This window comes from Benincasa hispida, chromosome 5, assembly GCF_009727055.1.
Source record: "Benincasa hispida cultivar B227 chromosome 5, ASM972705v1, whole genome shotgun sequence".
In the NCBI taxonomy this organism is placed as follows: domain Eukaryota; kingdom Viridiplantae; phylum Streptophyta; class Magnoliopsida; order Cucurbitales; family Cucurbitaceae; genus Benincasa; species Benincasa hispida.
This window is the reverse complement of record NC_052353.1, coordinates 6,819,078-6,846,231: the sequence shown is the minus strand read 5'-3', so window position 1 is coordinate 6,846,231 and position 27,154 is coordinate 6,819,078. Positions and strand designations below refer to the sequence as shown.

The window sequence follows — 27,154 nt, the reverse complement described above, 5'->3', positions numbered from 1 at the left end:
CGTGGTCTGTGCTCCCTAATATGATCCTCCTTCAGGAAGGTAGCATTTGTAAACACAAACACTTTGTTTTCCATAGGCTCATAAAAGTAACCCCCTTGTGTACCTTTGAGGTAGCCTACAAAGAGGCACAACAAGATTCTGTTTTTCCTCTTCGCTACATCATTCTGCTGAGGTATACCCGGTGCTGAGAGTTGGGAAACGATTCTATGTTCTATCAAATAGTTCTAGAACCCCAAATCCAAAAACTCTCCACCTCGAACCGATCAAAGTGTTTTAATCCATCTATCCAATGCATTTTCAACTTCAACCTTAAACTCTCTGAACTTTTCAAAGGATCCATTGCATCAAATAAACATACCTATACCTAGAGTAATCATCAGTAAAGGTGATGAAATACTCATTGCCTCCCCTAACTCGCACATTCATCGGACCACAAAGGTCAGAATTCACTAAATCTAATGGCTCTTTGGCTCGATAACCTTTTCAAGGAAAAAGGTATTTAGTCATCTACCCTCAAGGTAAGATTTGCACATCGGTAAAGAATTTTCCTCTAACTCGTTTAAAAGTCCATTCTTCCTCAACCACTCAATCCTATTGAGAATGATGTGCCCTAATCGAAGGTGCCAAAGTTGGGTATTTTCTTTTGGAGAAACCTTTTGTCGTTTATTTTGAGTTATGGCAGTTTTAAACATCTCTATGTTATGGAGGGAACTCGTTGCTAACGGCCTTAGCACATACAAGTTATTTTCCAAATATGTTAAACAGATTTCAACTTCATCTTTATGAATAAACACTTTATTCAATTGAAAATTAAGAGTATAATTACACTGTATCAGACATACTATAGAAATCAAGTTCCTTTTCAACTCAGAACTACATAACATTATCGAAAATGATAAACTTCTTCTGTACAGTCAATTGGACTCCTTCCACAGCCATAGCTGAGATGACGTGCCCGGTGCCTACTCACATCGTCATCTCACTAGCCTCTAGCTGCCACCAGGATCTAATCCCCTAAAAAGAAGAACAAACATGATTAGTAGCCCCAGAGTAAATAATCCAGGCAGAATCATCATTCTCCACTAAACAAGTTTCCAACACCAGTAAATCATGTTTACGTTGTTTTTCCTTGGCCTTGGCCTTAGCCTTGTTCTTCTCCTTGATCTAGCAAGGACAATTCCTCTTCCAGTGCCCATCTTGGTTACAATGGAAACACTTTCCTTTGTCTCTGGACACTGGTTACCTTGCCCGCTGGGCGACATGTTGTGGGTTAGCAGATGCCTTCCCCTTACCACCCTTCTTCTTCTTCCACTTAGTAGTGTTAGAAGGAAAAGGTACAGACTTATTCCCTGAGGTCAAAACTTGATGGAACTTCTTTGATGACGAGGCAACATTTTCCTCACCAACCTCTTTCTCCTTACTTTTCAGTAAGGATTGGAATGTCAGCAACTCGTTGAGGAGAATTGTAAGGGTACAGTCCACTATGTTCAGAATCGCACTACTGACAAAGTGCAGGAAGCTATCCGGCAACGAATGCAAAATTATGCCTGTCTCTTATACACATCTAGATGTGTATAAGAGACAGGCCTCACCCTTCTCTCTCTCCTTACTTTTCAGTAAGGATTGGAATGTCAGCAACTCGTTGAGGAGAATTGTAAGGGTACAGTCCACTATGTTCAGAATCGCACTACTGACAAAGTGCAGGAAGCTATCCGGCAACGAATGCAAAATTATGCTAACCTGGTTGCCCTCATCAATCCGAGACCCATTCATCTCCGTCACATTGAAGTAGACCATCATATTAAGCACATGTTCTCGAACAAAGGTGTCTTCCTCCATTTTGGAGTTAAATATGCATTTAAGAGCCTTGTGCTTGAGCTGTCCAGACGGTTGTCCGAACATTCCCCGCAGGGACTCCATGATCTCACACGCCGAGACCATAAGCTCATGCTTCTTGGAAAAAATGTCATTAAAACTGGCCAAGATATGGGCTCGGGCCTTCTCGTTTGCCTGTGTCCAATGCTCATAGGCCTCCCAAACTTTTTGAGTGTCGTTAGAAGGTGGAATAAGAGGACCCTCCTCTGTAAGGATGAATCGTTGATCATCGATGATTAATATGGTTGCGATCGTGTGTTTTCAACTAGCGTAGTTTTTGCCAGTTAGTTTATCGATGCTAAGTAGAGCTAATGTGGCGGAGCCATAATTACGTTGCTGAAATAACGAACAAACTTAATAAGTTTATGCAATACCCCATTTTAACACCAATTTTAGTTTTAGCAAAATAGTTTCCAAGTACTCTAAGTTAAAAAAGACTTCTATTTCGCAATGATGCCCCAGCGAGACAGGACAAACGTCACCGGTGGGGTGATCAGATGCCCCTTCACTGGGATGAGACACACTCAACTATTAGGCAGAAACAACTCTTGTAACTACACCTAACAGTCACCATTCGTTCGGTAAAGAACTTTTAACCCTTAACAATTTCACATAAGTGTAAACCCCTCGTTATCAGCCCTAGAGTGACGTCCTAATGCGCCCACCGTAGGGAAAAAGCAGATTAGGACGAATAAAGCGACTTTATCCTATAAAGAAGATCAGATAAAGAATCGTGCAAAACTGTCATCTTATAGGGGGACACTCCCAGGGTGCCTTGAGGCAATCCACAGAAACTTTATCCAACCTAACGAGAGAAACCGGGGGATATGCTGTCGTACGTCCCACTCCCACTTACTATAAATATTCTTTCCGTCCACCTTGATATTGACCTACCCAAAAACCATCCTTTAGGGGGACACTCCCAGGGTGCCACGAGGCCGAGGATAGATCTCACGGTGTGAACATAAAGGGAGAAATGCGAAGAGGTTTAAATGAAGTATCATATACCCTAAGTACTTCCCACTGAATGTTCTCCTAGAGGTTCATTAACTTAGACCATCCAGCTACTGATTTTATCTAAGTCAGTTTAATTTGCTAAAAAAAAATTATTGTCTTTGAAATTAAACAAGTTCCAGTAGTCACATTAAACTCTTTAACGGACTATCCTTAAATTTGCATGCATGCATCAAATCTATCTAATTCACCTTTCCAAGTAGGTTCCCAGGTGGGGGTGTTCCATTTCCGTCAGCTTAAATACCCCAGCCTAGACAGAACCCGCCTTAGACAAAACCCTTATAGATAGATTTGCTACACTTTTAATCTTTTATTAGTCAATTTAATCATATTAAATTGATTAAAAGATTATACCTTAGGTTACTAATCTCATTAGAACCATGATCTTACCAAGTTTAAAACACTTTTAAAACCATGATTCAAGCCTAAGTTCGCATGCATGTCTTTCTTATAGATTTTAGTTCTAATGTCTTTATAACCCTTATAAAAGAAAAAACTAAAACCCATCCACATTGCCATACACAATTAGGTATTAACACTTATAAATTTTAACCTATGTGTCATGCTTCATGCAATGTCCATTCATTATTATATATAACTTTTATATACTTGTAATGAACCAAGCAAACATGCTTCCATACATCCTTATATTATAACACTTATAATATATAGATGATGCATGTCTATGCTTAATGCATGCATAAATATAACTCTGATGCAAGAGCATGCTCTTATGTAATTTAAATAATATATCTCTAAATCATAACACTTACAATAAAGAGATGATGTATGACCAATACATAACCTAAGGTGGGATTTTAACTATATGGCATACCATATGACATGTAATTAAAAATACATCCTATGTACATTCACAAAAGATTAATGGACCGGGATGAACCGCCTCAAAACCGAAAATAAAATTATATCTATTACATTTTTCCATCTAGCAAACCGATTCACAAAAAAATTGGGTCTTGAACCACCTGGACGAAGCCTCCCTAATCGTTTAGCAAACTGGACGGGTATCCACGATCATTTAGCTACAATCGAGTACCATTTACAATGCGATGAAGCATGAGGCACTCGACCGTTTAGCACATCAGACATTAAACACGCAAGTCTAAACAATTGTTTAGACGACGACATCACTGTGAAGCACGATCGTCTAGACGATCATATAACAAGCGATAAGTAACAAATTTACTCCGTGATCGTGTAGTCAGGAACTAAGCGATGAAGCTTGCTGAACTACATGATCGTCAAGTGCGCACGCGTCAACATGCTCCCGAGTATCCGATACTCAACGATCACTTACCCCATCATTTATACGACCCGACCAACGCTTGGTCGTCTTCATCCTTGAAGAACAGCAACTCCTTGCCTTGAAGCCTCATCACGAGCGACTCAACGGAGACTCAAACACTTTGAATTTACAGACTTGATAGCAAGTTAATACGCCCAAAAACATAGAGGCCCTTACAATCAACTTTGAGTGTAAAAGAATTAAATAACCAGATGCATCATCCCAAAACTCCATTAATCCACATCCACAAAACTATTTAACAATTAAATAGAGTGCATACATGCTTTACTCACCGAGAAAGTAAATGATATTCTATACATCAATGATTTTTGAATATCATAACCTGGCTTTGATACCAATTGAAGAAACTTTTATCAAAGAGTACCTATGAGCGAAAGCAAGATCGTTTCAAATTCATTGTGATAGAAATACCGTATTCACAATCAAACATACAAGTTATGCATTTAACAAAAAATTATGGGATGTTTATCAAATCTTAAATGCAAAGATACGAGAGACATACCAGTTGAAGAACTCTTCTTCTCTTTAAACTCTCGCTCTCATCAGGAATTGGCAACTCACATAGTCGAGGCTATCGTCCACCAAATCTCGCTGTCGTCTACCGTCAAATGGACTTCTCACGAATAGGTAGAAAGGAGGACACAACCACTTGAAAACCTCGGTATTCTCGGAGTGAGAATTCAGGAGGTGTGGGCTCTGTTGGATTTTGTAGAGGGGAGGAGGAAACAACGATCGTTTACAATGACTAAGCAAGTGGGAGAGGCTTTATGTCTATCATGTAAACGGGTGCTTAATCCTTTACCAAAAGGTACACGATCGTGTAGTAAATTGGTGCTGATCGTTTAGACGATCGTTTAGTAAAATCGCTTACGTGCGCGATCGCTTAGTAAAAGCTAGACGATTGTTTAGGAAAGCTGCCCGTGTACACGATCGTTTAGGATAACTTGAGCTATCGTGTATGCTCTCTTTTACTAGACGATGGGCAGTGTACTAAATCGTGGAGCGATTATCTGATTTCTTGCAAAATGAAAACTATTTTCATTTTATCCTTCACTTACGAAAATTGATTGCAACCTCCCACTATCTCATTCGATTATGGAGAAAAAACCGCCAACAATTATCTCATCATTGTTTTAAAAAAATAAAATATAATCATATTATATTTATAACCTATAGTTTAATATCACATCATATGCAACATATAAACCATAGTTCTTTTCTCCTCCACTAGATATAAATTATATTTATATCCTTTTCCTCCAATTAATGTATCTCATACATCATATCAAATATATCATATATAATTGACTAGTTTAATCATATCATATATAATCAAACTTTCTCTTATGTTCAAATTGACCCAAAAACTGATTCTCAACTTGAATTCATTGAGCTACCAAGGGGACCTTATGGACCTGTGGCTCGAAGCTCCAACGGTACGTGAATAGCTGACTAAACTCCTTAGCCACGAGATCCACCATCTATTAACTATTCTATAAAGCAGGCCGCATCTGTAGCGTTACTAGAATAAGGTTTCCTTCCTATATCCATATACTACAGACCATTTTGGTTATCACTTAAGGCATGATCCACCTATATGTCTCCACATACATGCTTAAGTTACAACGACAACCAGTGATCTTAGTTTATTGGTTTGTGGTAAAGCAAATAAAACATCCAATGTTTCATAGACAAAAGTGAAGAAAATATCATATATTATTACTAAAGAAACTCTTATTCAAGAGTACCTATGAGCGGAAGCAGATCTTTCCAATTCATTGTGACAGAAATCCTACATATACATTCAAACATACAGATATGCATTCTCAATGCTAAATTACTAGCATGCTTAAAGGAACAATAAATAAGAGACTGAAATATCATACCATTTGAAGACTTTTCTTCACAGAAAATCTCGCTTTTGCTGGAACGGCAAGTTATCGATCAGTAATTCCCAATCATCTACCTCGAATAGTCTCCACACGAACAGAAGGAAACCGGGACGACACCACCACTCGGAGCCCTCAGTATTCTCGGAGTGAGAATCCAAAGGGTGGGCTTTGTTCGGATTTCGTAGAGGGGGGGAGGAAAGGAGATCGTATACAACGATCAAGCAAGTGGGAGAAAGGCTCGTCTATCGTATAGACAAAATGCTTGATCGTTTAGGCGAAGTATACGACCGTGTAGGAAAAGGTACGCGATCGTCTAAACGATCGTGTAAGAAAAGCTAAGCGCTGGTTTATATGATTGTTTAGAAAAACTCGGGCGCTAAATGATCGTTTAATAAAAGGTAAGCAATCGTTTAGTAAATAGCGCGCGGGAGTAGAAGGCGTTAAGCGATCGATCAACACTATCGTATAGGTAAGCGATTGTTCAACACCATCGTATAGGCTCTGATTTTTACTAAGCGATGACACACTTCAACACTATGTTCGTGCATCCAATGCTTAACACACCGTGAGCTTATTAATCGTTTTAAATTGATTCTTCTCTTACATCGTTATGAAAATAGAAGAGACGCCAGCCAATTATCCCGTAACTGTCCTATTAATAGATAATAAATATAATCACATTATATTCATAACCTATGGTTAAATATCATATATTAACTATAGTATTTTTCTCCACTGATATATAAATCATATTTATATCCAATTTCCTCCAAATTAATGTATCTCATACATAAGTTAATTATATCATATATAATCGAACTCCCTCTTGTCAATTTGAACATTTCAAACTGGCCCAAAAATTGATTCTCAACTTGTATCCAAGCTACCAAGGGGACCTTATGGACCTATGACTCGAAGCTCCAACGGTACGTGAATAACTGACTAAACTCTTTAGCCACGATATCCACCATCCATTAACTGCCAGGCATTCCACTAAAAATCGACAGCTAAACTCTTCTTACCATAGATATATTTCTATGTCCATTGATATAACCAATCATCAGTACGATGACCCTTCACAGATGCTCGTAAGTATAGTTAGGCCAATTTACCATTTTTCCCCTATAGTTACATCTTACTTCTTAAGTACCACTGATTCTTCTAATGAAAAATACAATGTAGTCCTATTATGTGTGAACACCTCTCTGGCCATAAGAAGGTGTATGGCGCCACATCGTTCAAGCCCGGATCAGCCTTAAGGGAGCAATTTATCTTACTTATCCCTGCTTCAGGGAAGGAGTGAACTCCATCTTGTGAAGCTAAGTTCCCAACTCTTAAATCAGACGAATCCCCAAAGTGGCAGGTTTAAGTCGGCGCACTGGCCACTCGCACTCGTGCAAATCAAAGGGCCACCCTCAATGGCAAAAGTTCCCAACTCACTCAGGATTGAGGTCATGTTACCTATGTTCATCCTAGTGAAGTGAAGTCTTTGTCATGAACGGAGTTATATGACGAGACGTTAACACTTCGTGGTCAAGTCTTATACAAACTATTTGTATAGGATGCCCCCGCTTGCATGTCCACTACACGAATGATCAGGATCAAATCATCTGTGACAAGTCACAACACTTGTAACTATTCTACAAAGCGGGTTGTGTCCGTAGTGTTACCAAGAAAAGGTTTCCCTCCTATATTCATATACTACAGACCATTTTGGTTGTCATTTAAGACATAATCCACTTGTATGTCACTGCATACATGTTTAAGTTACATAAAGACAACCAAGGATTTTAAATTTATTGATTTATGGTAAAACAAATAAAACATCTAAATGTGCAAAATCAAGAAGTGAAGTAAATATCATATATTATACATCACAAGCGTTTATACAAAATGTGTTTACAAACTACAGGATACGAGACTTTAGGGCATCAACCCCAACAATTACATCACAAGCATTTGTTCAATACAGTGTTTACAAACTACAGAACCCAACGAGAGTTTAGGGCATCAACCCCAACAAGTAGGACTATGACGTATTATTCATTAGAGGAATCCATGGTACTTAAGGAGTTAGATGTAATTACAGGGGTAAAATGATAAATTGACCTAGCTGTACTTATGAGCGATTTGTGAAGGTTCATCATACTGTTGATTGGTTATATCCAATGGACACAGAAATATATCTGTAGTGCAAAGAGTGCAGCTGTCGACCTTTAGTCTGACAGTTAACGGATGGTGGATATCGTGATTAAAGAGTTTAGTCAGTTATTTATATATCGTTGGAGCTTCAAGCTATAGATCCATAAGGTCCCCTTGGTAGCTCAATGGATTCATGTTGAGAATCAGTTTTTTGGGTTAGTTTGAAGTGTTCAAATTAACAAGAGAAAATTTGATTATATATGATATAATTAAATTGAATCAATTATATGAGACATAATTGACTTAATGTATTAGATACATTAATTTGAGGAATTATTATTAAATGTTATAAGGGAGAAAAAGAATTATGGTTTTTATATTGCATGAGATGTGATATTACAACTATAGGTTATGAATATATTGATTATATTTGTAATTAAATCAATTATAGGATAATTGGTTATGGTTTTTTCTCCCATAACCAACTTAGTGGGAAGTTGTGATCAGTTATGGTAAATGATGGTTAAAATGAAAATTGTTTTCATTTTTTATATAAGGTGATCACTAATCGATTGTGAATCGTGCGATCAAAAGAAAGGGCTATACGATAGCTTGAGAGCACATACGATCGTGTAAGAGTTTTCTATACGATACTCACTTGTTTTCTAAACGATCAAGTACAAAGTCTATACGATAGACTATTGTCATCTCTCATTTACTCGATCGTCTACACGATCTGTCATATTCCTCCTGTTAAATAGCCAAAAAAGCCAAAATCATTTGACAAAATCGGAGTTTGTTGTTCTTCATTCATAATAGAAGGACCACTCCCTAAAATAACCTGGGTTGGTTCTTCATTCGTAGCCTCTTCCTCTTTTATCATCACATTCTCACTTAAACATGTCCCAACCTCTTCTATTGTCACATTCTGATGCAATGTGTTCACTATATTAACATCGATGTTGTTGTGTTCCAGTGAGACACCCGATGGACAAACATCATGCTCATTAACATCCGCTCCACACGTAGGTTGGTCTTCTCTCTATGGGTAATCAAATGTTGCCTCCCAATGAATTTCTTCAATTTTTTCAAGACTTACAAATACCTGCGGTCTAATACGATCATACTCTAAGAGAAAAAAATTAACATCAACATCGTCTATTAAGCATACTGAAGGAAAATCAATATTCATCTTATATGTCACCCTTATTATAATCTTGAACTTTGTTGAACTATCTTGCAAGATCTCATATACTAGATTTACCAGCTCATTATACGTCAATATGCTCGGAACTAGCAAACCCTTCAAACAACCTCAAATATAGTGTTCTTCTATGTCGTCCCATGTATCACCATAACATAAGAATATATATTTCACCATCCTTTAAGAAAAACAATATATAAAGTGGGCAGTTAGGAAAATTGGTTACTTGTTAAATACTCAATATATTCGATCCTCGCTACTCGCTCTTCACTACTCAAGACTCGATACTCGTCCCTCGATACTCGATATTCTTAACTCAGTGCTTACTGTTTCATAACTTTGTCTCCTTTCATCCTCGCTCCACTAGGAGCTACTCGTATGTCTTAGTGCACACGCACAAACTCACATTCACTCGTTCTCTTTGCTACATTCTTATGTCTCACACAACGTGAGCAAAAAATGAGAGAAAAAAACTAGCACGTTGACTTACTTCAGGTATGAGACAATATAGTGAAATGATCTAAATGCCTTTACAACTTAATCTCTGTCAAGAAAAACAGGTCTTATGAAGTCGATTTTTTGGAGAGAAAGGGAGCTCGATTTTCTCTTTTGTATTTCAGTTATGTTTGTTCTTAGTTAATAAAAAAAAAATTACTTCACATTTCAAGAAATTGATTTGAAAGATTAGTGAGAATTGTTAGAAAATTTCCCAATTTGTGTATGTTCGTACATGAGCATTAACTACAGAGCAGGTCCTCCGACGGCCGCAGGTAATTTAGAATGATCGAGTATAAATTAATTGAGTGTTGAGTATGACGTGGCTATGATCGAATATACATATGTCAATTGCACACGTATCAAGTGACCATGCATTTGGATATCGAGTGACGGGTACATCGAGGATTATGTGACAAACCAACGAGGAACGAGTAATGAGCCATTGAGGATTGAGTTCTTTGATAATGGCAGGCGCGCGGGGTGCATCTTAGGGGCAAAGCGATGAAATCATACGTGAATTTCATCAGCAGAAGGCCACTTTCCATTACTTTTTCTATAGGCAGCCATTTTTCATTTGAGCCTCCCAAATGAGGCCATCCGTACAAAAAAAAAAAAAAAAAAAAAAAAAAAAAAAAAAAAACCCAAAAATGAGACCAAACTACTCTCTCACTTCCTCATCACGAATAAGAAGGAGAATACAACTAGGAAAGATATCTTTCCAGAATAGAGAACAACCTTGAGAGGATGTCAAAGCTGCAATAGCATGAGCAGTTTTGTTCTCCTCTCTAGGGGTGTGACAAAAAAGAGAGATTAACAAATTTAGCAACAAAAATAATTGCCTCAATGAGAACTCGATATTGGCTAAGGAGCTCTCCTTTTTGTTTAGCGTATTGGTTTAGAAGTGGATTATGTCATATATGTCTTTGAATATATTAGAAAACATTAATTTTTTACCAATAGATCTCTTACATATTGAATTTTGAGTTGGCTCGACCTAAGCCCAAATATTACTTTGCGCCTATTGGGCTTGAGTCTTTATTTTTTAGGGTTGGATTAACCCAACCCAATTTGATGATAAAGTAAATCAAAACTAAAATTTAAATCTTATTTTAGTTCCCAGACTTTTATATTTATTTCGTTTTAAAAACCTTTCAAAATGTTTATTCTGGCCATACATTTTTAACAAACTATTATGTTTCAATTTTCATAATGTATTTTTTAGTCCTTAAACCTTTTGGAAAAAGAAAAGAACATTTTAGTCCTTATTATATTGGTTATTGGTCAAATATATATATGTACATATGTATGTATATAATAGTTTTAACTATGTGGTGAATACATGGTCATACAAACATGTTAGAGTATATAATTTAAGCTAGGTTATTACTTTGTTGAACTAAAAATAAATGAAAGGTCCAAAATAGTTCGAAAAAGTTAGAAACTAAAATCAACATTAAAAGATTTATAGACCATAATAAAGTTGATTTAAAAATTGATGAACTAAAATCAACTTTTTGCAAATTTAAAAAAAACTAGAATGAAACATTCTTGAAAATCTAGGCGAGATTTTAACCAACCAAAACATCACTTCCTCCCTTCTTTTCAATTCTCAATAATTTAGTATTCGTATTCATGCTTAATTAAATTCCAAACTTATAATAACGATGGTAAAACAAGTTTTTTTTCCCCTCGAGATATAGCTTTTAACCTTCAAATATAGCTTTAAAATTAACGTTAGTTTTCTAAAATACATATTTTATTCATAAAAACCAATGTTTTTTGAAATGGCAGGTGTAACCTAAAATACACATAATCTCATACATCTCATGTTCTTTATAGAAAAAGAAAGAAAATCAACCACATGCAAATTTTTATTGAGGTGTTGTGTCCAACCAAAAATGGGTGCACCCAAATCTTTTTCTTATTGAAAACCCCCTTTTAATTACTTAACATCATTGAACAAACTATGCTATTCTATAAGTATTTTCTTTTAAATACAATAGTGAGTGGAAGTATTCCAATCATAACACATACTATATCACTATATGTGGTGTAGGACAATTGATTTAGTGTAATAAGCAAACTTGTAGAAGTAATTCAAAAGACACAAATTAGGTGAGAAATATAAAGAAGAGAAAGGGGATGTTCATATGATTAGTACAAACAAAGAAACAACAACATCATTAGAACTAGGTCCAATATTCAGAGTACTAATACATAACTTAAGCCAGAACGCACAGCCCAAGTGGAAGAAGCATTGAAATTCAAACACACACACAGTACAACAAAGTAACCACAGGGACGCAAATCACAGAGAAGAAGAAGGAAATAGTGGAAGCAGCGCTTGGCGCTGGAGCAGAACCAGATGGGCCCATTGGGCTTGGGCTTGGGCTTGGGCCTGGGCCTGATGCAGGACCAATTAATGCAGAGGAGGAACCTGCAGTGACCTTAACTTCGACTTTCTGACCCACTTGACAGTGACCTGGGAAGCCACACAGGTAATAGAAGGTTCCAGGTCTCTTTAAAACGATGGAATCTGCGCCGGAGTTGTACGACGCCACCGGAGAAGATGAGTTACAGGACTTAAACTGCTCTTGAGTCACTTGCAGTACATTGTGAAACTCGGTGTTGTATTTAAACACTGGAGTACTCAAAATTTCGTAAACAAGACCAAATTATAGAGGAATGCAGTAAAAATTAAAGAAATTAGAAGAGGAAAGGAGCTTACGGAGAGAGTCGCCGACATGGAATTGCTTGGAAGAAGCCCATTTGGCATAATCGACGGGGATGAGAGTTGTCCAACCAGCAGAGTCGCCGACTTTGTGGACTGTAGCAGCCACCGACACTGTAAAGAGCGCCATTGTCGAGATCCACAGCAGCGCCGAACCCATCTTCTCAGAACCTATGAGAGAGATGAAGAAGAAATTGTGGCTGTGAACTGTGATAGAGAGTGAGAGTAGAAACCAAACAACAACTACACTCCCTTTCTATATTATTGAAGTTAGAAAGAAGGGGTCAAACAAAATTCGGAATCTACCCCATTTCGAGAATAAAGTTAGTTGTTGAGAATTGTTATGCCCTAATAATTATTGCCCATCTCTATTGTATTTTCTTTTTAAGCCCTATTTGAATTCTCCTCCTGTTAGTTTTATACGGATTTTGATTCGATCATATTGACATGGTTTTTTTTTTTAAAAAAAAATAATCTTCCATTTCATCCTTGTTGTGTTAAAAAAAAAAAATAATAAATCTTACTAACTCACTCATTATTTTATCTCTTCTTTTAACTTTTCTTATTAACCTCATTATCATTCCCTTAATTCTCCTTGGGCTGAATTGTAAAAAGTACCACCTGAGTCGCGGTTTAAAAAACATTTATATAATTTTGGAGGTTATTTTAGACGATGAATTGGTTATTATAATAGGTGAAAATTATAATTTGTATCTTATAATAGTGTAGATTATAATAGTATGTGTTTAGGATACATATTAAAATAGTTTGAGTTATAATAATTTGTGTTTTCAGGTGTAGAATAGTCAAAGTTTTAATAGTCTATGTTTGGAGTACAAGTTATAAAAAGTACAAGCTTTGAAATTCAATGTCGAATGTGATCTTTGTTGGAATTGGCCACTAGAGGTGGTCGTTGAAGTTGGCTGCTGAAGGTACTTGTATAAGATAATCGCTAAAACTTCTCGTTAGAGGTAGTCTTCACTAGAGTTGGGCGCTAGAGTGATTGTCAAAGTTGGTCACCAGATGTGGTTGTTGGAGTTGGTTGCTAAAGGTGGTCCTCAGAGTTGATCGTCGGTGAATGGAGTTACTGGAAACATTAGAAGGAGGAAGAGTCGGTTATTATAACCAAGGTTCAAAATATCGATGTCGATGAAAGTATCACGGTTCTAGTTTTATGAAATATCGATGGAAATATCGATATTGATGGAAATTTTAGGAATATTATAGAAATTAATCAAAATTGTTATAATTGGTTAATTAAACTTTAATTATGACTTAATTAGACTATAATTGACCATTTTTAATCACAATTTCCATAAAGTAAGACAATATTTAAATGTCTATTATGAATGTTGATGCACGAGCAAAAATTCTAAAAATAAATGGAAAATATAAAGTTTAAGAATATTTTTAGGTGAAATGGTGTGGAAATTATAAAAGTTTTGGATGGTTAAAGAAAAAAAATTTACATCAATTCAATTTTGAGGTAAAAATTGATGTGCAAATTTAATGAAAAAAGTTTGAATAAGGTTACAAATGTTGGGGATGATGCCTAAACTCTCGTTAGGTCTTGTGGGTCGTAAACATAATTTTGAGCAAACGCTTATGATATAATAATATATGATATTTTCTTCACTATTGTCTATGGAACATTGGATGTTTTATTTACTTTACCACAAACTAATAAACTAAGATCCCTAGTTGTCGTTTGTAACTTAAGCATGTATGTGGAGACATACAGGTGGATCATGTCTTAAGTGATAACCAAAATGGTCTGTAGGATATGGATATATGAGGGATATCTTATCCTAGTAACGCTACGAATACGACCCGCTTTGTAGAATAGTTACAAATGTTGTGACTTGCTACAGATGGTTTGATCCTGATCATTCATGTGGAAACATGCGAGCGGGGGTGTCCTATACAAAGGAGTTTGTATAAGATCGGACCACGACGTGTTAGAGTCTCGTTATATAACGCCGTTCATGACAGAGACTTCACTTCACTAGGATGACCATAGGTAACATGACCTCAATCTTGAATGAGTTGAGAATTTCTACCTTTAAGGGCGGTCCTTTGATTTGCATTGGTGCGATTGATTTACATGGATGCAAGTGGCCAAATCGCCAACTCAAACCTCTATTGGATCGACACCAGCACGCAGCGGAAGAGTTCAGGATCCATAAGCACTCTAATAATTAATTTTGGCAGAAAAGAAACATGCTAAAATAGAGTTTAATAGGTTTCAAGAACATACCTTGGCCGAACCGTTGAAATCTCTATTTCTAGCTACTAAATCCTCCAAATCCTTGTGTAGACCACCACAAGATCTTCCCTACTATCCTCTTGATGCTCTAGATTGAGTTGTGGGACTCAAAATAAGCTGGAATAAAATGGGATATGGAGAAAGCTCACTGAATGAACCCATTCTTCTTCATCCAATTTTTTCAACAAAAATTCAATCGGTTCATCACCTTCAACTTTACTCCAACCTCTTCAATATATTGCTTACTATCAGGCAAAGAGATGTGTTGTATGAGATGCAGCTCATGCTTGAAGTTTAATGAAGGAAGAGGTGATGGGTTCCTAGTGAGCAACTATTGAAGATGAACATGGAAAAACACTTTTTGCTTTTTGTGTAAATTTTCTATTTCCAAAATCCAATTTTGATTTTAAAATCATATTTTATTTCTAAAATCAAAATTTATTAATTTTACAAATTAATTTCATAAATTAATTTTCTAATAAAATTAATAAATAATTATTTAAATAATTTAAATAATTCTAATTAGTTTAATATTCAATATTAAATAAATTCATCTGCATATATTTAAATCATTTTTAAATATATTTTCTCCAATTCTGTTTGATTCTAATTTGAACGTTTCAAATTAACTTATCACGCTACTTTAAAGCTAATCCATTTTCGAGCTAGTAAGGGAACCTCATGGACCTACAAATCATAGGCTCCAACGATCCGAGATTAATCAGCTAAACTCATTAGACCGATCTAACCCCCATTCGTTAACTAATGGATTACTCCACAAAATCCCATAGTTGAACTCCCCTCACTGTAGATATATTATGTCCACTCGATATAACCATGATTAGTAAGTTAACCCTTCACAGGTTGTTCGTAATAACGGCTGAGTCAAATCTCTGTTTTACCCCCGAAATTACCTCTTGTTCCTTAAGTCCCCACTAATCCCCTAATGAACAATTGTTTTATGATCCAATCACAAAACCAAGTCCCTCTCATGCCAAATGAGAGGGCGAGATTCCTTGTTCAAGACCCAGAATTAGCACTTAAGGGAACAACCTTTCTACTATCCCTAAAGCAGGTAGGAGTGAATTCCCTCTTGCACCCTATGTCCCCAGCTATCTATCCAGTCTTACCCCTGAAATTGGAGTCTTATTGAGCCGACGCTTTTGAGCCAACTCTCACCTATGCAAATCTAAGGGAATCCCGAATAAACAGGAGTTAATAGTTAGCTCAGGATTAAGGTCAAGTTACCTAGGTCATCGCTTTGAAATAGTCAGTCTTAAACAGTAAACAGTGTTATAAAGTAAGAGTGACTCATTTCGTGGTCCGATCTTGTACAAACTCTTTTGCACAAGGACACCCTCATTCCTCATGTCCAACATGAACGAATTAGGATCACTTCGTTTGTAGCACTTTACAACTCCTTGTAACAACTATAGAGTAGGCTGCATCTAATAGTGTTACCAGAATAAGGTACCCAACCTTATCCATATACTATAGATCATTTTGACTATTTACTCGAACCTGATCCACCTTTATGTCTCCACATAAAGTTCAAGTACTCATCCAATAGTCAAGGGACTTTTAGGTTTATTGAATTTCTATTCAAGCAATAGATCTATTCAATAACACCTTTATTGAATTATCAGAATAAGTTCTATTATTTACATACCACGAGTTTTAGGACATAAAACCCAACAAACTCCCACTTGGACTAAAACTCCAGTGGTAACTTATATATTCGATATATAAGACCGAGTTTCTGAGTTTTATAGAGAAATACAATAAACTAGGGCATCCCATACCCATCTTTTATCATTTGGTATCTCCATACCCGATATTTCTCACACTTGTCCTAGGTTATCTGGTATTTCTAGTCCTACTAGGTAATTCTCAAACACTTTAGCTGAGAGAATCATTGTAAACATTGTTAGGTATACAATAGGCTTTTGATAAAATTATATGGGGATTGCATCTTAATCTCAATTAATGGCCAGGAAGCACACTTTTCTCCCACTACTTTGAGGCACTCTCAACTCTTTGAGCAAGATGCATCTGACCTGTCTCAACAACTCTTTGTTAATAGTCAGATCTAGAAATATTTTTAACTTTCTATACTTTGATGTAGCCATTTAAAAATCTTAATATTTACAAATGGCTTTTAACAATTTGATTCCTAACAGAGGTTGCTAGAATAAACATAATTTTTTTTTAATATATACAATTTGTTTTCAACAAGATTTACAAAAGTAGTGACATCAAGCAGCAACTTCTCCCACTGGATGAGTTGAGCAAATGGTCCCAGGGTCAAGTTAGCCTGGCTACCTTCCTCTGCTCTCTTCTTAACAAGATACTGAGGGCAGTGTCTCCTTCAGTGCCCTTTTTCGTTGCAGTGGAAACACTTCCCTTTATCTATAGCGTTATCGTTGCCTTTCTTTCCAGCAGGTTTTTTTCTTCCCTTTTCCTTTGCCCTTCTTCACAAGAATACTCTTACTCTTTGAAGATGAGGCAACATCAGGCTTGGAGGACATTCCTCTCTTCTTGGCAATAGTAACATTTACTTCTGACACTAGACCCTTTGTTCCCAATAATGTCTGGTAAGCCTATAGCTCATTGAGTAGAATGGTCAAATTGTATTCATTAATGCATTCAGAATTGTAGAAAACTCTTCAGAAGAGATTCTAGAATAAAACCAACTTGACTTCTCTCGTCCATGATAACACCATTTACTACTGCCAGATTAAAGTGGACCATCATGTCCAAGACATATTCACGAATATTGGTCCCAACTTTCATGCGACTGTTGTAAATGTACTTAATGGCATCATGCCACAGGGTGAAGGATGGTTATCAAAACATCCCTCTGCCGAGATTCCATAATCTCTTTGGCAGTACTCATATCCTCATGCTTCTTTTGTCAATACATCAGATATTGGCTATATCATTAGCCCTGGCCCATCTATCATATACATCTCGAACATTTTGGTTTGTGTTAGAGCTAAGAATGGGAAGATAATCCTCCATTAAGAAAAACCGAAAATCGTCTATCATAAATATTGTGTTCAAATTTGATTTCAAATTCATATAATTATCCCCAATGAATTTATCTGATGCCAACACTTGTATTATTGAACTTATCATTCTAAAATTTAAATCCAATCAAGTTTTAGTAATTTTAATAATTTACCCAAGATTATTCTTTTGCAACGATACTACTTCAAGACATTCTTGACTAAATACTACCTCCAGAATAACTCATATTCCGATAGTCATTTAGGTACCGCTTTTGGTCAAACATTATTAACACTTAATAATTTTGAAAGTGTAGACCCTCAATTTTCGGATCTTATAGAACGGTATGAGTATGACTCTGAAATAGAAGACAATACCCAAGACGGAACTATAAAACCCTATTCATTTTACTAAAGTCTGGGTTGTTCTGAATCCTATGTTATAACCCTCCGTAGGGATTGCCGCGGTTAACGACTAGCTAATATTGACTGAAAAATGACAACAGACGCAACATAGAAATCTCACGGTTCAAACTAATGGAGGAGACCATAGGATATGTTGACATATTTCCTTCACCTACTTACTATGAACTACTTTCCCGGTTCACCTTGATATTGACTCATACATCCGCTTTTCGAAGGGAGGTCACTTCTAGGGTGACACAAAGCGTCATATGAATCTCACGGTGTGAACTATGTGGAAACGTGGCAGTTGAAATCATACACTGGACTTCTGTTCGAACAACTTCCCCTTATTCACCAGAGTCTAAATTTAAGCTAAAAATACTTTCCAAATGCAGGTCACTCCCAAGGTGACACGAAGTTTCGCTTAAATCTAGACTGTGAACTCTTAGAGACGCAAGAGCTAAGAATAATATATCGAGTAGGTTATTAATCTCCTTGGGACGCCCTAAAGATTTGTACTTTAAAAAAAAGGTTAAAGAAAGAAATAAAAAAAAAAAAAGTTGATGGTTAATTTAGGAAAAAAGGAAGGGAATTAGGGTTATAAATGAATTTTGGGGACCTCGAGTTGCGTGCAAAAGGAAAAAAAGGAGAAAAAATCTTTTTTTTTTCTTTTTCTCTTCTTCTTCCTCCAGCCGCACGTTTCCCTTCACTGGGCAATCTCCGCTGCCGCTAGCGTTTTCTTCTTCTTCATTTTCTTCTTCTTCCTTTTCGTCGTCCTTCCCCGTGCTGCCTCCATTCGTCGACCGTGCATCGCCTAGCTGAAGCCATCGTCAATCGCACACCAGAAGACATACAGATCCGTTCGTCGACCACGCACCTCCTAGCCGAAGCCTTTATTCGCGCCACTGCAAAGCTCGACCACCGACGACACGTAGCTGCGTCTTCCCACTGTTCGTCCACCGCGCGTTAGACCTCTAGCCAACCACGTCGCACGTAGAGTTCGCCAGTCGTCGACCTAACCCAAGCGTTGTTCACCAGTTCTGACGCAGGCAGTGCTGGTTGTTGCCGAATCGTGTAAGTTTCGGTTCCCTTTTAGCAGCCCATTGTCTTTTGGGATTCTTGGGCCTAAGCTAACCTTCACCCATGGAATTTGTGGTTGGTTTCAGGAACGTGTGGCGGTGAAGGAAGTTTCCAAGCGTAGTAAGGGTTTGTTTTGGGGCAATTCGTTATCCCGACGTAAGTGGTTTACTGCCGGTTTTGCCCTAAGATCTTGATAAACTTGCTGAAAGATTCTTATGTCATGTATGAGTAAACTGTGATAAAATTTGATATGGATAATTGTGCTGAAGTTGACGTATGAGAATACTATGGTAAAGTTGGATGTATGAGTAGACTGTGATAAGCCTTGGTGTATGAGTAGACTGTGATAAAATTTGATGCTGATTCATGGCCTTGATCGCATGCTTATATCTGAGATGTTAATGATTGTTAGCTCCAGGATTCATGATTGTATGCTTATCTCCATATGAGATTTTAGTGGCTGTTAGTGTTACCATTGGGCTATGCACATCGCATGTGTGAGCCTTTGGGACTACACCCTATGCTTATGTACGGTGTCCTTTTTGGGATCACCACTTGTGTTTATGCCTGTGACCTTTGTGTCACTACTTATGAAAGTGTGGCCTTCGGGTTCGTCCCTTATACCTATGCCCCCTTGTGCATTTTTGGTCCAATGGAAAGACTAACAAATCACTGAATGGGCCCATTAGTGGGCGCTTACTGAATATACTTTTTATACTCACCTTTTCTTTCCCTATTCAGGTAAGGGTAATGATAGACCGGCGCATGACAAGAGAGATCAGTGACCTGGCCATTAGGACGACTGACTGTTTCCGCACTTAATATCATGTTTTTTTTTAGCCTGGTTTAGGAGTTAGGCGTTTTAAACTCTCATGCAAAATTTAATTAATTTTACTATTTGACTATTTAATTGTTTTCATTTAAAGTTGGGTTTAGGGGTACCCTGAACGGTAAATTTTATTTTATTTTTGTTTTAGTTTATTTATTATTATTTAATTATGTTTTCTTATCTTGCTCATTTGAGCACTATTAAATAAAATTCGGCTCTTTTATTTGGTGATTTAAAAGAAAATGTACGGTTAAGTCTATGCATGCATGAAGTAGTGTCCTAGAAATAAGTAGGAAAGTAGGGTCGTTACAGTTGGTATCAGAGCCTAAGTTTTAGGTTCTGTAGACTGACTTACATCGTGAGTCTAATCTGTTCCATATGTTGTTTAAATTCCTTAGGGAAATATTATATATATATATATATAATATATAATATATATATATATATATATATATATATGAAATCTTACCTGTTGTTCAGTCATTTGATGGTTTACCCTGCTAGTGTGTATTAAAGTATTGTGTGTGATCACCAAGAATGACGCCACGAACTAGAGGAAGGGGCAGTCGAGGCAAGAAAGTAGTTGGGGAGCAGGACCCTGATCGGCAAGAACCCGAGGTGTAGAGCCAAGAGGTGCGGGACCCGCCACCTCGTGACCCCTCTAGGTCAACTTGGCAGAAGGTTAAACCAAGAAGCGAGCCCCGAGCTTCGTTTGTGCCCCCGCCAGGACCGTCATCCTCAGAAATTCCAGTAGAATATACGACTATGGCTGCAGCTATTGGAAACGTCGTCACGCAGGTCGTGGTGGGACAGCTAAGGGGCATGGTGGCCGAGTAGATAGCCCAGGACCGTCATCCTCAGAAATTCCAGTAGAATATACGACTATGGCTGCAGCTATTGGAAACGTCGTCACGCAGGTCATGGTAGGACAACTAAGAGGCATGATGGCCGAGCAGATAGCCCAGCACGCATAGTCACAACAGGCGCCATCCTCGTCAGTCCCGTTACCACCAGTTTAGAATCAAGAAAGGGCCACGAGTCGGACCATGGCAGGCTCTTCTTTAGAAGCTGAATACCTACGATGATCCCCCGACGTTTAACAGGTCCCTGAAAGACCCCACAAATGCAGAATTATAGTTGTCCACTGTTGAGGGGATCTTTCAGTACATGAGGTATCCAGAGGAGCAGAAGCTACAGTGTGTCGCTTTCATTCTCATCGACAATGCCAAGCGCTAGTGGCACTTGGCTGAGAGAATGATAGAAGCCAGTGGAGGCCAAGCCACGTGGGACTAGGTTAGGGAGCGGTTTTATGAGAAGTACTTCTCTGCTCATGTGAGGTACAACAAGCAGGCTGAGTTCATGAACTTGAAGCAAGGGACCATGACAGTAGAAAAGTATAAGGAAGAGTTTGACAAATTGTCTTGCTTCGCCCCTAATCTAATGTCTACCGAAGCAAAGAGAGCTGAAAGGTTTGTGCAAGGACTCCGAGACGGGGTGCGAGGCATTGTGCAAACTCTGAAGCCTTCCACCTATGCCGCAGCCTTCTGAACGGCACTACGTGTGGGTTTTCCTTCAGTGATAGAGTTCCTGAAGTATCTGTGAGGAACCGGCCCCCGGCCAGAAAAAAGTTGAACAGAAAGCTTGGGGACCTATGCAAAAGGTCCAGAGTACAAGCAGGTCAATAGGGCACGCTGTCTGATTGGCATAGAAGGAGTTTGAAGGGAAAGTCCGGTGTGCAAGTCATGCAGGAAGTGTCATTGGGGACGCTGTCTGATTGGCATAGAGACTTATTTCAGATGTAAACAGATAGGGCACACGGCAGACCAATGCCCTAGTAGTGGTTCCGGAGTGCGGGGGGCAACTCTTGAGGTTCCATTTAAGGAGTTCAAACCGACAACAGCAGCAGGGTGGGTTTATGCCCCCAGCTTGTCGGTTAGCTGAGCATTTCAGTGAACAGTGTGCAGGTACGCTCCCAATCTTTGCCTTGACGTTGTTTGACTCTGGATCATCCCACTCTTTCATTTCTTTGTTGTTCGTAAAGCATGCCATGTTAGTTTTAGAACCTTTGGGTTATGTTTTATCAGTGTCTACCATCAGGAGAAATTATGATAGCAAGTGAAAAGATAAAAGCATGTCAGTTGGAAATAGCGAATCGCACCCTTGATGTGACTCTAATAGTGTTAGACATGCGTGATTTCGATGTAATTCTAGGCATAGATTGGTTGGCTGCCAACCATGCTAGTATAGACTGTTCTCATAAGGAGATGAATTTTAACCCTCCCTAGAGAAGCTAACTTTAAGTTCAAAGGGGCCAAGACGGTAGTTTTACCCAAAGTGATTTCAGCGATAAAGGCCAAGAGATTGATTAACCAAGGTGTCTAGAGTATCTTGGCTAGCGTAGGTGACACAAGAGAAACCGAGGTTGCATTAACCTTTGAGCCAGTTGTGAGAGATTATCCCGATGTATTTCTAGAAGAACTTCCAAGATTGCCTCACCAAGGGAGATTAATTTTACGATGGAATTGGAGCCAGGCACTATTCCTATATTCAAAGTGTCGTACAGAATGGCTCCGGCAGAATTGAAAGAACTAAAGGTTCAATTGCAGGAACTGCTTGATAAAGGGTTCATACGACCCAGTGTTTCTCTATGGGGCACACTAGTGTTGTTTGTGAAGAAAAAGGATGGGTCGTTACGTTTATGCATAGACTACAGGGAGTTGAATAAGGTGACCATCAAGAATAAGTACTCGTCTCCTAGAATTGATGACCTATTTGACTAACTACAGGGTGCTACCGTATTTTCCAAGATTGACCTAAGTCATGTTACCATTAGCTGAGGATCAGGGACACCAAAGACTGCATTCCGATCCAGATACGACCATTACAAGTTCATTGTAATGTCTTTTGGTCTAACAAATGTTCTAGTAGTATTCATGGATTTGATGAACCGGGTGTTCAGGGACATCCTGGATACCTTTGTAATCATTTTCATTGATGACATTTTGGTCTACTCCAAAACAGACGCGGAACATGAGGAACATCTTAGGAAGGTCCTAGGAACGCTGAGGGAAAACAAACCATATGCAAAGTTTTCTAAGTGCGAGTTTTGGCTACAAAAGGTGTCCTTCCTCGGGCACGTGGTGTTGAAGGACGATGTTTCAGTGGATCCAGCTAAGATTGAGGTTGTTACCAATTGGTCCCGCCCTACAACGGTTAGTGAGGTGCACAGCTTCCTGGGATTGGTTGGGTACTATCATAGGTTTGTAGAGAATTTCTCTAGCATGGCCACACCGTTGACTCAACTAACCAGAAAGAAAGCTTCGTTTGTTTGGAGCAAAGCTTGTGAGGACAGTTTTCAGGACCTCAAGCAGAGGTTGGTTTCAGCCCCATTTCTCACTGTACCAGATGGCTCCGAGAACTTCGTGAACTACAGTGATGCTTCTAAGAAGGGTTTAGGTTACATGCTTATGCAACATGGTAGGGTGGTCGCCTATGCCTCCCGCCAGTTGAAAAACCATGAACGCAACTATCCTACCCACGACTTGGAATTGGCAGCAGTAGTGTTTGCCCTGAAGATCTATAGGCACTACTTGTATGGGGAAAAGATCCAAGTTTTCACCGACCACAAGAGTCTGAAATACTTCTTCACCTAGAAAGAGTTAAACATGAGGTAGCGCAGGTGGCTCAAGTTAGTAAAGGATTATGACTGCGAGGTCCTCTACCACCCAGGTAAGGTGAATGTGGTAGCCGATGCCCTCAGTCGAAAGGTAGCTCATTCGGCCGCCTTGACCACTAAGCAAGTTCAGTTGTGTAAAGATCTGGAACGTGCACCAACATGCAGCGGAAGAGTTTAGGATCCATAAGCACTCTAATTGATTAATTTTGGCAAAAATGCTAAAACAGAGTTTAATGGGTTTCAAAAACATACCTTAGCCGAACCATTGAAATCTCTATTTTCAGCAGTTAAATCCTCCAAATCCTTATGTAGACCACCACAAGATCTTCCCTACTATCCTTTTGGTACTCTAGATTGAGTTGTAGGACTCAAAATAAGCTGAAATCAAAGGGAATATGGAGAAAGCTCACTGAATGAACCCGTTGAAGAATACCTTCTTTATCCGATTTTTTCAACAAAAATTCAATTGGTTCATCACCTTCAACCTTACTCCAACCTCTTCAATTTATTGCAGATTATCATGCAAAGAGATGTGTTGCATGAGATACAGCTCATGCTTGAAGTTTAATGTAGGAAGAGGTGATGGGTTCTTAATGAGCAACTATTGAAGATGAACATGGAAAAACACTTTTTCCTTTTTGTGTAAATTTTCTATTTCCCAAATCCAATTTTGATTTTAAAATCATATTTTATTTCTAAATAAAAATTTATTAATTTTACAAATTAATTTCATAAATTAATTTTCTAATAAAATTAATAAATAATTATTTAAATAATTTAAATAATTCTAATTAATTTAATATCCAATATTAAATTAATTTTTACACAAATTCATCTTCATATATTTAAATCATTTTTAAATATATTTTCTCCAATTTTGTTTGATTCTAATTTGAACCTTTCAAATTCACTTATCACGCTACTCTAGAGCTAATCCATTTCCGAGCTAGTAGGGGGACCTCATGGACCTACAGATCATGGGCTCCAACGATCTAAGATTAATTGACTGAACTCATTAGACCCATCTAACCCCCATTCGTTAACTAATGGGTTACTCCACTAAAGCCCATAGTTGAACTCCCCTCACTATAGATATATTATGTCCACTCGATATAACTATGATTAGTAAGTTAACCCTTCATAGGTTGTTCGAAATAATGGCTGGGTCAAATCTCTGTTTTACCCTCGAAATTACCTCTTGTTCCTTAAGTCCCCACTAATTCCCTAATGAATAATTATTTTGTGATCCAATCACAAAACCAAGTCCCTCACATGCCAAATGAGAGGGTGGGATCCCTTGTTCAAGCCCCAGAATAAGCACTTAAGGGAACAATGTCTCCACTATCCCTAAAGTGGGTAGGAGTGAATTCCCTCTTGCACCCTATGTCCCCAGCTATCTATTCAGTCTTATTCCTGAAATAGGAGTCTTATTGAGCCGGCACTGTTGAGCCAACCCTCACTTATGCAAATCTAAGGGTAATCTCGAATAAACATGAGTTCATAGTTAGCTCAGGATTAAGGTCAAGTTACCTAGGTCATCGCTTTGAAAACCGTCTTAAACAGTAAACAACGTTATAAAGTAAGAGTGACTCATTTCATGGTCCAATCTTGTATAAACTCTTTTGCAAAAGGACACCCCCACTTCTCATGACCAACATGAACGAATTAGTATCACTTCATTTGTAGCACTTTACAACTCCTTGTAACAATTACAGAGTAGGCCGCATCCAATAGTGTTACCAGAATAAGGTACCCAACCTTATCCATATACTATAGATCATTTTGACTATTTATTCGAACATGATTCATCTTTATGTCTCCACATAAAGTTTAAGTACTCATCCAATAGTCAAGGGACTTTTAGGTTTATTGGATTTTTATTCAAGCAATAGATCTATTCAATAATACCTTTATTGAATTATCAGAATAAGTTCCATTGTTTACGTACCACAAGTTTTAGGGCATAAAACCCAACAACCTCCACTTTGGGGATTCGTCTGATTTGGGAGCTGGGAACTCAACTACACAAGATGGAATTCACTCCTTCGCTAAAGCAAGGGTAAGTAGATAGATTGCTCCCTTAAAGGTTGATTCCGGGGCTTGAACGATGTGGCGCCACATATCTTTTCGTGGCCTGAGAGGTGTCCACACATAGTAAGACTATGTTGTATTGTTCATTAGAGGGATGGTACTTAAGGAGTTAGATGTAACTACAAGGGCAAAATGGTAAATTGGCCCAACTATACTTACGAGCATCTGTGAAGGATTATCGTACTATTGATTGGTTATATCCGATGGACACAAAAATATATCTGTGGTGCGAAGAGTGCAGTTGTCGATCTTTAATGGAATGTCTGGCAGTTAATGGATGGTGCATCTCGTGGCTAAAGAGTTTAGTCAGCTATTCACGTACCGTTGGAGCTTCAAGCCATAGGTTCATAAGGTGCCCTTGGTAACTCAATGGATTCAAGTTGAGAATCAGTTTTTGGGTCAGTTTAAAGTGTTCAAATTGACAAGAAGAAGTTCAATTATATATGATATGATTGAACTGGTCAATTATATATGATATATTTGACATGATATATGAGATACATTAATTGGAGAAATGATATAAATATGATTTATATCTAGTGGAGGAAAAAAAAATATGGTTCTTATGTTGCATATGATGTAATATTAAACCATAGGATATAAATATAATAAGATTATATTTATTTTTTTAATTTAACAATTATGGGATAATTGTGCTGGTTTTTTCTCCGTAACTGAATGAGTTAGTAGAAGGTTGCATTCAGTTTTCGTAACTGAAGGATAAAATAAAAATTGTTTTCATTTTGCAAAAGATCAGACATTTCGCTCACCGATTGTGTATACTGCCTATCGCATTGCAAACCAAAGCATACACACAGCTCAAAGGTTCTAAACGATCGTATACACGTGTGTGGTTTACTAAACGATCACTTAGATTTTACTAAACGAGTGTCTAACTCTTTCTAAACGATCGCGCGCCTGAGCGTTTTACTAAACGATCGTCTATACGATCTTGCCCCTTTTACTACACAATCGTCTATCTTTACCTAAACGATCAAGCATCCGTCTATACGATAGACACTCGATATCTCCCACTTTCTTGGTCGTGGTAAACAGTCATCTCTTCCTTCTTCCCTCTACTAAATCTAGCAGAGCCCATACCTCCTAGATTCTCAC

At 37.9% G+C, this 27,154-nt stretch overlaps 1 protein-coding gene across 1 annotated transcript; it reads right to left on the bottom strand.

Annotated features, from left to right (window-relative positions):
• Window positions 1-12,068: 12,068 nt before the first annotated feature.
• On the bottom strand, window positions 12,069-13,026 carry LOC120077518 (mavicyanin-like). Its single transcript, XM_039031429.1, has 2 exons — window positions 12,681-13,026; window positions 12,069-12,593 (listed from the first exon to the last, which is right to left on the bottom strand). The coding sequence occupies exons 1-2, from the start codon at window positions 12,841-12,843 to the stop codon at window positions 12,217-12,219; spliced, it is 540 nt and encodes a 179-aa protein (XP_038887357.1). The 5' UTR covers window positions 12,844-13,026; the 3' UTR covers window positions 12,069-12,216.
• Between the last annotated feature and the right edge of the window lie 14,128 nt (window positions 13,027-27,154).

What these genes read in the sequence shown, in the direction of transcription:
- LOC120077518 (XM_039031429.1), bottom strand. Translation starts at nt 12,843, where the DNA reads ATGGGTTCGGCGCTGCTGTGGATCTCGACAATGGCGCTCTTTACAGTG. An exon ending in CCATGTCGGCGACTCTCTCC is followed by an intron (nt 12,594 to 12,680) that starts GTAAGCTCCTTT and finishes TGAGTACTCCAG; the next exon opens with TGTTTAAATACAACACCGAG.